The sequence below is a fragment of the Archocentrus centrarchus genome, chromosome 4, assembly GCF_007364275.1.
Source record: "Archocentrus centrarchus isolate MPI-CPG fArcCen1 chromosome 4, fArcCen1, whole genome shotgun sequence".
NCBI lineage: Eukaryota > Metazoa > Chordata > Actinopteri > Cichliformes > Cichlidae > Archocentrus > Archocentrus centrarchus.
Genome location: NC_044349.1, coordinates 9815666 through 9829148, shown reverse-complemented (window position 1 = coordinate 9829148; position 13483 = coordinate 9815666). Strand labels below are relative to the sequence as shown.

Sequence of the window (13483 nt, the reverse complement as noted above, 5' to 3'; positions counted from 1 at the left end):
AAAGCCAATAAGCCTTCACAAACATATTTGTGCAGTCACCGGATCGTGCATGTTCAGCAAAACCGTGTCAACATGTTTGTGTTTGTGCATAATTCGGATTCGGAAAGTCCTGGTGAGTGAACCGAGGAAAATGGCTGAACTGTCAGCTGTCGCCCCGAGAGAACATGTACAAACTAAGATCACACTGTAAACAGGGGTGGGTACATTTCCTCAGTGTGGACACGCAATGCAAATGATTCACTTTCACTTTGTTTTCATCAAAAAAAAAAAATAGTCAAGGCAACATAGTGCAGGCAACATACACAGCCTTGAAGAATCTCGAGATTACTTCTTAAAATTTGGATGTGATTAATGGCTACTTTATACATATGCAGTTAAGCTGTTCCCACAACACCTCAGGAGATCCACTCACTCTGCTGGCCAATATCATATATGGCTTTTTCTTTGCCTAGATGTCCAGCATCCAGAAGTCCTTTTTGAATCTGAGACTGGTATTTTGTACATATCATTTAATGATTTTACCAGCTGAGGACCTGTGAGGTGTTTTTTTTTTTTTTATCATAGTAGAGACTTTGACACTTGCCTCAGGTTTGCCTCCCACTTCTATTTCTATAGTTAGCTTGCAGTGTTCTGTAAAGAAAGTTCTGTAATAAGCTCCGTACTATGAATTCTTAAGCTTCCTTGAAATTTAACACTTGGAATAGCATTAATTTTCATAGAACAGTAACACTGAGTTTTGAACTTTTGAGTGACAGATACTCAACTGGCAGATTTTATTGCTTTGTTTCACCGAGAAATTCTCCATTTGTAGCAACCACAGGCTTAAGAACCTACATTTATATTACAATAGTCATCAATGATCATTTGCAATATTTCAGATTAATTGAATGCTGTTTTGATTGAAAAGAATAAAAGAATCTTTTGAATATAAGGATATTTTGAAACTTGTCATTCATTCAGACCTCTTCGTCTACATTTTGATGGGTGTGTTTGTTCCAGGCAAACATTTTCAGCATGGTATAGTGCTTTGGATGAAATCCAGTGTAAACTGGACCTGATCTGATGCAAGGGCATCAGAGGTCATTTGTTATCAGGCAAGAGTCACAAATAAATAAGAAGCAGGCTGGCCTATAGTCAAAGGATGTGCAGGACTTTGGACAGCCTCCACCTTTCCCGAAGGCCTGTATTCTGTAACTTAATTTTTTCCTGATCTGTAGTGAAGAAAAATGCTGGTTCTTATTAAATGTTTGTATTTTGGTTTATAGGATATTCACAAAACAGTAGGTGGTTTATTGCCTGACCCATGGACTATCCTCTTTACTTCCTTTTAAACTGATCCAGATCTGTACCAAAATTTAATAAGCTCCTCCTTTGCCAGTTCATCACAAAATTTCATGAAATCTGACATGCAAGTTTGGTGGGTCACATGGGTAATCTTGCTGATGAAGAAATGGCTCTGAAAACACAGAGAAAAATAGTTATGGACCGTAGTTCACACTGTCTGCTGTGGAATCAATCTCATCAAAGCTCTCTCAGGATGAGAGGTGGGGTAGTCCCTGGACAGGTTGCTAGTCCATCACAAACTCCACAGAGGAAGGCTCCAGCCAACCAGGAGCTTCCAAACCAGAAACTTCTTGAGGTGTTGCTGACTAAGATTAGTCAGCAGTTTCTCTGGGAAAAGTGCTCCACATTAAACATATTCTGAATCCTTGACTAAATTCCAAATGCCTCCTTTAGGCTACAATTTTCTAATCAAAGAAACAGTCTTTTTTGTTTTTTTAGAAATGAGATTAAGTAAAAGGTGTCACATCTGCTCTCTAGGAATATTTCCTTGAAACACTGAAATGTTTTTGAATGGAAGCTTTTAGCTCTTTGCAGTATTCATTATGAGGCGCTTTTCAAAAGTGATCTTGAATAACAATTGCACAGCACAACTGCTAATGTTTTAGACTGCAGAGTTCAGCTTAAAATAATCCAACAAGGCAAAACATCTTCAAAATTTTACATATAGTGTACTACAAAAGTGAGAATATATATTCAAGTGCAGAAATTGGTCTAAAACTGTAGAATCAAATAGCATGCAGTCTAACCCCAGTGTATTCAGTGTATAAATTGCAATGATCTTCATACATGGGTGAACCCCTATTAAACATCATCCAAAATAGCAGTTTCATTGTTTCAAGGATCCAGGAGCCGAGAGGAGAGGTTAAATTCAAGCAAGCAGAGAATTAACAGGCAACAATACAGGCAAGTTCATTGTGTGGGACTTTTTTATGGTACAAATGCCAAAAATTGACAATTAAAAGTTTCTAAACATAATATTGTGCATATGAATATTGTGCATATTTAAAATGGGATTTGCTTTTTGTTTGTTTTTGTTTTTTTATGGTTTGTCAAATTAAAATTCACTTTCTTCTTGACATCACAAACTGAACAATTTAAGGATTTAAAATAATAATAATAATAAAACCCGCCACTTTCAGCCTTGCAGTTCTTCTGCTTTGATTCCGTGTGTGCTTGTGTCCTAAAAGAATAAACGTCATTTGACTAAATAAGCCATCTAATATAACCTGAACCCAAATTATTGATCACTGTTCCAATCCACCATGACTAAATTTGAGCGCACGGCGCCATCGCGTGTTCGAGTCTCACTACTGCAGCCAGTCTGAGAGGGTGTTTCCTGTTGCTAGGTCACGCGCATACACATTAGAAATAGGTTGGCTTGCCATTGAAAGCTTTTCTGCGTGGGCATTTTTATTTTATTTATTTATTTTTTTTTAATAATTATTGACATGGCAGACAAAGACAAACTAGATTTGGTCCATCAGGACGCAATTCACACTGAGAGAGTCCAGAAAGAACAAAGACATCAAAAACTCCACACGGAGTTCAGCATCAATCCCTACAGGAAACGTAAGTAAGCTAATCTGCGCCCGTGCTACTTTTTTTCCCTCTGTACAGATAACAGATAAAGTTCTCAGTCACTTGGAGAAAAAAAAAAAAAACAGTATAAAAAAGTAAGATCTATCACTCATTCAAAAGCGTGAACCAGCAGAGTTTCTCCTTCAATAAGCTTTTGACTTTCACAGTATTTAAGGGAGTGTCACTTGTCAACAGGCCCAAAATAAGAGCCTTCATCAGCGCTTCTAGAAACAACGTTCACGTTACTCTGGATGATTCTGTCTAAAGTGTTAATTAGGAAGTATCAGATATTGAGCTGGGGGGCAGCGCAAGATGGCGGGTTGAGCGGTGGCAAATATTAAGAGCTCGTTGATCTTGTCCCAGACAATATTCATGACGCTGTCCACATAAGAAGGTTGAAATGAGTGCTCCAAGCAGTGGCGGCGCTAGGGGGTGCTATAGCTCGCCCTGGAAAAATCATAGCACCCCTGTAGCACCCCCAAGAAAATAGCTTGTGTCTATGTTGAGAACTGAAAGAATAAATCTTTTATAGCACCCTCTGTAAAATGCTTAGCACCTGCAGAAAAATATTTCTGGAGTCGCCACTGGCTCCAAGAGTCATAAAACCGGCCAAAACACAACTGGACCCCAAAAAACAAGAAACATTGGCATACGGTGAGAAGAAAGGCGGCAACTTGACACCAACTTGTTTTTGGAAAATGAGAAGCAGGTCCTTTTAGCGTTACAAGTGATCAGTCTCTTCTCCAAAGCTCCAGGTCTAAAACTGAATATAAATAATTGTGAGATACGAGAGCCCCCTGCAGTCAATATGCAATATACAGATTAAAAAGGAAGTAAAATATTTGGGCATTGTAGTTTCAAAGGTGTGTTAAAACTAAAATGGTTAAGATCATTTATTAAGAACAGGCACTCTTTTTGGAGCATTATTCCTAATGTAATTTTCAATGTAATGGGTGGAGTAGACTTTTTGTTGCGTTGTGATTTTGATTGGAGCAATTTATCAATCAAACTCTCAGCTTTTCATCAGCAGGTTCTTCTTTACTGGAAATTAATCTATAAACATAACTACTCCTCACAATACATGGAACAACAGATACATTCGACTTTGTAAAAAGTCTCTGTACATGGATGAATGGAGGTCCAAAGGGATTTTGGCTGTAGCTCATTTTATGGATGAGAAGGGTGATCTATTACAGCATGAGGTTTTCTTGTGAGAAGTTAAATGTTAGATGTACAGCTAAGAGGTATACAGCACTAACCACAGCCAAAGAAATTACATTTCACTTCCTCTTCCTCCTAACCCTAACCCAACTAATGAATTTCTGAGACTGAAATTTAATCTGGATATAAACACCTGTGTGTTCTTTGAAAGTGATATCGAAGGCCTGGATCATCCATCCATCCATCCATCCATTTTCTTCCGCTTATCCGGGGCCGGGTCGCGGGGGCAGAAGCCTAAGCAGAGAAGCCCAGGCTTCCCTCTCCCCAGCCACCTCCTCCAGCTCATCCGGAGGGACCCCAAGGCGTTCCCAGGCCAGCCGAGATACATAATCTCTCCAGCGTGTCCTGGGTCTACCACGGGGCCTCTTCCCGGTGGGACATGCCCGGAACACCTCACCCAGGAGGCGGCCAGGAGGCATCCTAATCAGATGCCCGAGCCACCTCAACTGGCTCCTTTCAATGTGGAGGAGCAGCGGCTCTACTCTGAGCCCCTCCCGGATGGCCGCACTCCTCACCTTATCTCTAAGGGAAAGGCCAGCCACCCTTCGAAGGAAACTCATTTCTGCCGCTTGTATTCGCGATCTTATTCTTTCGGTCACTACCCAAAGCTCGTGACCATAGGTGAGGGTAGGAACGTAGATCGACCGGTAAATCGAGAGCTTCGCTTTTACGCTAAGCTCCCTCTTCACCACGACGGACCGGTGCAGCGTCCGCATCACTGCAGAGGCAGCCCCGATCCGCCTGTCGATCTCCCGTTCCCTTCTCCCATCACTCGTGAACAAGACCCCGAGATACTTAAACTCCTCCACTTGAGGCAAGAACTCGTTCCTGAGCCGGAGATGGCACTCCACCCTTTTCCGGCTGAGGACCATGGCCTCAGACTTAGAGGTGCTGATTCTCATGCCAGCCGCTTCACACTCGGCTGCGAACCGTTCCACTGCGAGCTGGAGGCCCCCCCCTGATGAAGCCAACAGAACCGCATCATCTGCAAAAAGCAGAGATGAGACTCTGAGGCCACCAAGGAAGAAGCCTTCCGCCACCTGGCTACGCCTAGAAATTCTGTCCATAAAAATTATGAACAGAATCGGTGACAAAGGGCAGCCCTGACGGAGTCCAACACCCACAGGAAACAAATCCGACTTATTACCGGCTATACGGACCAAGCTCTCACTGTGGTTGTACAAGGACTGAATGGCCCGCAACAATGGGCCAGACACCCCATACTCCCGCAGAACCTCCCAAAGAACACCCCGAGGAACACGGTCGAATGCCTTCTCCAAGTCCACAAAGCACATGTAGACTGGTTGGGCAAACTCCCACGCACACTCGAATATCCTTGAGAGGATAAAGAGCTGGTCCAGCGTTCCACGACCAGGACAAAAACCGCATTGTTCCTCCTGAATCCGAGGTTCGACTAACGGACGCACCCTCCTTTCCAGCACCCTGGCATAGACCTTACCGGGGAGGCTGAGTAGTGTGATACCCCGAAAGTTGGAGCACACCCTCCGGTCTCCCTTCTTAAAGATGGGGACCACCACCCCGGTCTGCCAATCCAATGGCACTGCCCCTGGATCACCTGTTCTTCTATTGTCGGGGTGGTGCAGACTTTCTGGTATGACTTGGAGTTGGCTGCAGTCCAGGGGGATACAGTTACCACAGTTATCGGTCACCGTTTTCAAATATGGGACATTTATTGAGGATTTCAATTTGGACTCTTTTGTCAGGACAGTGTTGTTATTATTAGGGAGATTTTATATTCACAAATGCAGATACCTTAAAGCTAAACCACGTATGAACAGATGGCTTAATGAATTTAGACTCCTGGGTAAATCGCTTAAAATTACAAATGTCAAAAAGCCCTTAAATAGTTGCTCTGTGCAATAGGTTTTATTAATTTAAAGATGACCCCAGTTTAATTTAATTTTTATTTATATATTTATTTATTTTCCTTCTCTCGAGACATAGGTTATGACTTGTCTTTTACTGCATTTATTTTCTCATGTTTCACGCCTAACCTTTTTGCGGTTTTTTTTCCTTCTTTTATGCTCAACCTTATGTATACTGAGTTTATGAATAGCTATTGTTACTGCCTTGTTTGCTTGTACTTATGGTCATAAATAAAGTTTAAAAAAATATATATGTATATATATATTGAGCTGGCCCCTAAAGACACAAGTACTGCACACTTTATAGCATTGCTGTTTCACTTTATACACCTCTCTGCGTGTGTGTTGTCTTCTAGTGCATATCCTGCCAGACAAACCCATGTGTAGGAGACCAACAGAAGTGATTCCAGAGCATGGTAAATTTTCTTTGAAATGAAAATATTAAAATAAAATTCTCTCATCTCTGTGAGTGTGTGTGTGTGTGTGTGTGTGCGTGTGTGTGTGTGTGTGTGTGTGTGTGTGTGTGTATGTATGTATATATATATATATATATATATATATATATATATATATATATATATATATATATATATATATATGCTAAAAAAAAAACCCTTTGAAGATGCATCAGATCTCTATCCTGATATGGACTGGGTAATATAATAAATATTTTATTGATCCTGGGTAAAGGATCGATAAAATAAACATGAAGCCAGGTATTCGTCATGCACCAGGAGAAACCCAGTACCCACTGCACCAGCACAGGGTCTGGCAGTGGGTCCAAGGATTTCATCCTTATACTTAATAGCAATAATGGTACTCTTGCCTAGCCTGTAGGGGTCTGTGCATCTCTCAATGGATATGCCTTCCCAGACCATCCCTGACCCACCACCATGCCGGTTGTGCTGAAAATTGTTACCGGCAGCATATTTTATGGCAAATGCCAGTCGAGCTCCACGGTGCCAGGCAGTGAGCACAGGGTCCACTAAAGGATGTCGGACCCTCAGGCCACCCTCGTGAAGTCTGTTTCTGATTGTTGCAGACATTCACACCAGTGGCCTGCTGGAGGTCATTTTGTGGGGCTCTGGCAGTGCTCATCCTGTTCCTCCTTGTGCAAAGGAGCAGATACCGGTCCTTTTGATAGGTTAGGAACCTTCTACGTCCCTGTCCAGCTCTCTTAGAGTAACTGCCTGTCTCCTGAAATCTTCTCCATGCTCTTGAGACTGCTGGGAGACAAAGCAAACCTTCTGGCAATGACGTATTGATGTGCCGTCCTGGAGGAGCTGACTGTGAAAAACAGTCAGAACAGATGGAGGTAGGGGGTCAGTAGCCTCCACTTATAATAATTCCTGTTTTGGGGGTTGTCTCATTGTTGCCCCTCTAGAGCAGCTGCTATTAATTCCATTAATACGAAAGCAGCTGAAACTGATTAAAAACCCCCTCTGCTACTTAATATCCCAGAAGTTTGACCTGATGCTACACTCTGATTAAAAAGTGTTCTAGTATGGTCGCACATGATGCCACAGTTAGAAAATGTTCTTCCTGTGACATTTATTAGGTCCTTTTTTTTTTTGCCCCCAGCGGATTTCATCAAGGCTTTCCACAAGGCCCACGAAGTTCCAACCAAGAAGTATTCAGTGCCACTCACGGAGAGTCAAGAGATAGGATGGGTGTCAACTCCACTGGTGAGTAAAAGTCTGTCAGTTTATTTAGGAATGAAACTGCAGGACATCAGGGTCCGGTATGGGCAGAAAGCCTGTTATTGTAGCTGGGTAGCCTAGCTGCATTCAAGGTCTACGAACCTGACCGTGTGTGAAAAATTAAATGTGGAGATCCCCGTCGCTAAAGCATGAAGATGTAATGAAATGCCACCTGTATAAATTGTAAAGAATCTTTTTTCAGGTTTCATCATTTAAGTTAACTTGATACTTTCAGTGTTTAGTTTGGCACGCAATGGTGCAGTGACACATTTTTGGTAACAAGAACTCAGTAAAAGTTTGAAATGGCTTGTCCGTAACTTTTTAAAGAGCCAATATTGACACAGCTGGGGTATTTAATGTCTGTAATAAAGTTGCCACGAATGAGTCATGCTGAGTATTACAAGCATGTATTTCTATGGGAGTGCACCCCGAGAACTGATTTATGTTTCAGCAAATGCTATGACACCCAAAAATTACTTCAGTCAAGTTACTGTTATGACCTGATGTCAATTACAAAGAAATTAACTCAAAGCATACTTGTGGAATAACTTGAAAAATATGAAAGTTGTAGCACGCTGCAGCAATGGCAAAGCCAAACACAGGCTTGGTGTTTTGTTGTGCTATTATGTTTTACATTATGTTATGCTTTTGTGATTTTCATCTGTGAAATGTGCTGTATGAATAAATTTTACTCACACTGCAACCAGTTTTTAAAATGTCAAAATTTTCCATATTAATTATAGATGCACTTATTTTAAACTCCTGTCCTGATACAAATGTTTAAACACTGATGCAGATGTTAATGATCATTTGTTCTCGCCTTTTTGCCATCTGTAAATTATGATCTTTTTAAAGACCGTCAACAAGGCTAACAGGGATGTTTGGCTGATGTAATTGTGCAACTCTGTCCATTTATTTCCCCTTAGGTCCCCGAGGCTCGCTGTGACACAAGATACAACTTCTTCAGATTCATGACTGATGTGACCAAACACCAAGAATTTGCCCAACAGACAAAAAATTAAACCATAAAAAGAAAAAAAAAAAAAAAAAAGATTGAACACTTACTGAAATGTATTTTTTCCATCATTCGGGTGTCAGCACAGAAGCTGACCTGTCTTAGAAAAACACTTGCATTGGAAACATTTGCACAGGTCTGTACAAAGCACACAAGCCCATCACATACTAATCATATGAATGAATGGGAAAGGGCAAAACTGACAGCTGCTCAATATTCTAAAATGTCATGTCACAAGGGAGAGAATCAATGAGTCAAGGAGCTGAGTTTGAAAAGTAAAACAGAACACGCCAACCTCAGAAGAGCACACTGTCAGTAGAAGGTACAGATACTGAGGTGTAATCATAAAACCACCTTGTAAAAAACTATAGGGACAACTGCAGCCACAGATACGAATACCAGTGTAGCAATTAACACTGTCTTTCTCAAACTTAGGAAAACAGCTTGTAAAACTATTTTGGAGCAGTCCTTTTTTGGGGGGGGGGGCCTTTCAGGTCCTACAAATGGCTTCCTCAGCAGTCAGAAAGGCCTTAAACGGCACTTATAATGCTCCTCCATATCAATCCAAATGCATCTATGGAAGGCATATAGTACCAAAAAGTGTGGAAGAGCTCATAGTCCCCTAAGGCAAATCCTGCCAAAAAGCAGAGTCCAAAGTCCAGTCTGCTGACCCGCCTGTTCATCTCTACGATCGACCCTTCATCTTCTTGCGCACAGACTTGCCTGGACGTTTCTGAAAGTCAAAGAGAAAGAAATGAGGCATTTTGTTAGATTGATTTTCTACTTTTAGTAAAACAATGGAGTCAAAATACTGTGTGCGCGACTCACATTTTGTTTTCCTCCTTTCCCTTTCTTCCCTCCCTTGCCATGAGCTATTCTGGCACGGAAACTGGACACATCGTTGTAGCTTTCCTTGGTGTTCCACTTCTTTCCACTCTTTTTGCCTCCAAAGCCAAACTTCTGCTCCTTGAATTTTCTCTTATTATTGGGACTGTTTAAAAATTAAAAAAAAAAAAAAAAAAAAAAAAAAAAAGGGGAAATTTGAGTTTCATTGTAAAAAAAAAAAAAAAAACCTAATGAAACTAATGACTACTGTGTGCACTGTAAAAAGTTAAAGCTTTACCCCTTTTTGTTCACTGCTTTCTTTGAACCCTGAGAGGATTGATTATTCATCTTCTGGTCTCCTTCCAAGAATTCCAGTTTATCAGTCATTCCTAGAAAGAGAAGATGTCGTTCCCAGTGCTCAAATGATGCTACTGCATTTCCAACATTGATGTAATGACAAAACAATACAAAAAAGTATTTAAAAAAAAAAAAAAAAAAAGGTCCATACTAAACTTATAAACAATCACCTTTCTGGTATTTCTTTACAGCAGACATCATGGCCTTCTTCTCCTTCTGTCTCTTCTGGATCACTTCTATTTGGACCTGGCACAAAAGTAAAAAAAAAATTTTTTTTAGTCATTTATTAAACTGGTTTAAAGAGATATTTTTAGCCCACATATTGTTAACGGTGAAGAAATACACAACACTAATCACAGTAACAAGAACCTTCAAAGACACCAACAAACCTTTTTGCCAAACTTCCGTTGCTCACGCAGTTTTTTGGCCTTCTCTGACCTCTCCAGAATCATCTGCTTTGAGATCAACTTTTTCCTGATCTAAACAGACCAAAGGAAAAAAAACAAAAAAAAGAAGTACATGAATTTATTCACGATAGAAAGAACAACTAAACTCAGTTCCTGAACCAATATGTGCAATGAAATGGTAATTACGTTCCTATCTGGGTGAGAACTAAGACTTATTCACAGTGATGCTGTAATCTATCTGCTTGAGGTGTTATGGCAGAAGTAAGAAAAAACAGGTAAACACCAGATGCTGCCCTCTTTAGGTGGTTTAAGTCAATGAAAGACCTTTTCCGCTTTGATCTTGTGCATCACAACTGAACTTGTGTCATCCTGTAAGAGACTACGCTGTTGTGATGAAAAACCAGCTCACCTTCTGCATGTGCTGATCAGATTTGGCCATCTCGGCAAAGTAGTCATCGGGCCTCTTAGTGGCTATACCGTGCTTGCTTAGGAGTGGCAGCGCCTCGAGGACTGTAGCCTGAGCTTGACGGTAACTGTAAATGGAGAAAAAACAAACAAAAAAAAAAAACATGAATTGGGACAGGCTCTTTGTAGTGTGTTTTTAAGCAAATTTTTTTTTTAGCTATTCTCACAAACATGCGACACTGTATGCATGTTTGTACCCCATTAGCCAAAGTAATTTATTTCATTTTGCTCACTTGTAACCAAACCACATTTGTATGCATGATTGAACTAAAATATCTTTCTCCAAAATGCAAATATATGTGATGCTTTCAACGATAACAGTGCCAATCAAACCTTTTAACCTTTTGAGTTGAAACTGTCAGAATAACATGCCAGCACTGATCTCATAGCACCAGACTGCAAAAGGTGGCTTTTTCAACAGTTTCTACATTTAAAATAAAGTATTTCAATTTACCCCACGCATCAAGCTGGATGTTCTTTCAGTGTGCACATTCAGCAAATATGTCGGGCTACTTTCGTTCATTTGTGCAATATCTCTAAAATTACAAACATCCTGTCTCAGAGTGATGCCAAAAAGCTAATTCTAGGCTGGACTATTGTAATTCATTATCATCGTGCTGTTCCCTGAAAAGCCTTCAGCTGATCCAAAATGTTGCAGCAAGATTACTGACAGGGACTAGAAAGAGAGAGCATATTTCTCTCACATTGGCTTCTCTTCACTGGCTCCCCATTAAATCCAGAATTGAATGGAAAATCCTTTTCCTCACATACAAGATCTTGAATAGCCAGGCCCTGTCATATCTTAAAGACATTATAGTATCATATTATCCTAATAGAGAACTTCACTCAGACTGCTGGCTTACTTGTGGCTCCAAGGATACTTAAGAGTAGAATTGGAGGCAGAGCCTTCAGCTTTCAGGCCCCTCTTCTGTGGAACCAGCTCCCAGTTTGGATTCAGGAGACAGACACCCTCTCTATACTTAAGATTAGGCTTCAAACTTTTCTTTTTGACCAAGCTTATAGTTAGGGGTGGATCAGGTGACCCTGAACCTTCCCTTAGTTAGGCAGCAATGGGCCTAGGCTGCTGTGGGGTTCCCATGATGCACTGTTCTTCTTCACTCACCTCTTTTCACTCCATTTATACACCACTCTGCATTTAATCATTATTATTAAACTTTGGCTCTCCCATAGTTTGCCTTTTGTCCTGTCTCTCTCCCCTCACCCCCAACTGGTCACAGTAGATGACTGCCCCTCCCTGATCCTTGTTCTACTGGAGGTTTCTTCCTTGTACAAGGGAGTTTTTCCTTCCCACTGTCGCCAAGTGCCTACTCACAGGGAGTCGTCTGATTGTTGGGGTTTCTTTCGAATACAATATAAAGTGCCTTGACACAACTGTTGTGATTTGGTGCTATATAAATAAAACTGAATTGAATTGATGGTCACTTACAAGCACATCTCTCTCTGGAAATCATCATCAGCATCCACTTCCCCACCGGCCAGAGCTGAAGTTGTCCCTTCAACTTGAGGGAGGACATCTGCAGCTGGCAGGTTGGTCAGGCTCAATCTCTCCACCCAGGGAAGATCTTTACGAAAGTCAGCAAGACACTGTTTCAACCCCTCCTGTTTGACAACAGAAATAATAAAATACAAGTAACACTATTATTCACTTAACAGAAAATATTAAAAACTGTTTGATGACCGCATTAACATTATTGCAGTGCACCAGTTGATTAAAGTATGCATTAGTGTAATATGTTACTACCAGAGGAACATCACGTTGACCTGGGAATTGAATTACCGCTGCTCTGGCCCACTCACCACATTATTGGCGAACTTTTTGGGTTTATCCACGAGAAGGTTCATTCCAGGTTTCAACAACCCCTTCGCGAAGGCTTCTTGGAGCTAGGCCATGAAATGAAAATGGGTATACTCACTTTAACTTACTGTAAACAACTCGACATACTACAGCAAGGCTACACACAACCGTACAAAATATGAACTTTAATGCTTTCAGCTCTAAACACCTGACTAGAAAAAACAAAGATTCCGACACTTTTTTTATTATTAATAACAGGTCTCTGTTTTACTTTTTTATTAAGTAGGAGGCACGGCGATGTGGTTAGCTCACGATGCTAGCATGTTAGGAGTAAACTTACCTCATCGTCCGATAACTCACTGTTTTCCTCCTCTGAATCCTGAACGAGCAGTGCCTCCTCCTCTGCGGACTCCATTGTCCTGCAGTCGATAACCATGAAACTGGTATGTGGGAATTATCCGTATTAAAACGTGAAGAAATACAGTTTGGACGGGATGCTCCTCACATGGACCATAAGGAGCCTTTCACGTGGAGAGGAAGTGACGCCACTAAATGTTCCACCAATTCAGTCCGCCGGTGGAAAGACAGTGTAAAATAAGAGTTCCATCACAGAAAATAAATAAATAAAGGAATAAATACCGAAAACAACATGCCTTTGCAGGTGTTAGTTCAATTCACATTAGCTGACAATAAAAGGAGTGATTCTCTAGTTGAAAAGCGGGCAAAAGAAAAAATCATAAATAAGTTTTTGATGCAAATTTTCCGGTGTAACAGCTTATTTTAATTAAATTCCCGTTTTGCCCCCGATAAAAATGTTTTATAATTCTATTATAGCCTTTAAAGAGACTGTGCGTGCAGTACGAAAATAC

The 13483-nt window shown here is 40.8% G+C and overlaps 2 protein-coding genes across 2 annotated transcripts; one reads left to right on the top strand and one right to left on the bottom strand.

Moving 5' to 3' along the window:
- Positions 1-2740: 2740 nt before the first annotated feature.
- On the top strand, positions 2741-8761 carry cfap144 (cilia and flagella associated protein 144). Its single transcript, XM_030727409.1, has 4 exons — positions 2741-2913; positions 6386-6445; positions 7611-7714; positions 8656-8761. Exons 1-4 carry the CDS (start codon positions 2793-2795, stop codon positions 8749-8751), a joined length of 381 nt encoding a protein of 126 aa, XP_030583269.1. The 5' UTR covers positions 2741-2792; the 3' UTR covers positions 8752-8761.
- A 21-nt stretch (positions 8762-8782) lies between these two features.
- Positions 8783-13155, bottom strand: ebna1bp2 (EBNA1 binding protein 2). Its single transcript, XM_030727407.1, has 9 exons — positions 12955-13155; positions 12617-12700; positions 12246-12418; positions 10743-10866; positions 10316-10405; positions 10097-10172; positions 9868-9958; positions 9573-9735; positions 8783-9477 (listed from the first exon to the last, which is right to left on the bottom strand). Exons 1-9 carry the CDS (start codon positions 13048-13050, stop codon positions 9430-9432), a joined length of 945 nt encoding a protein of 314 aa, XP_030583267.1. The 5' UTR covers positions 13051-13155; the 3' UTR covers positions 8783-9429.
- Between the last annotated feature and the right edge of the window lie 328 nt (positions 13156-13483).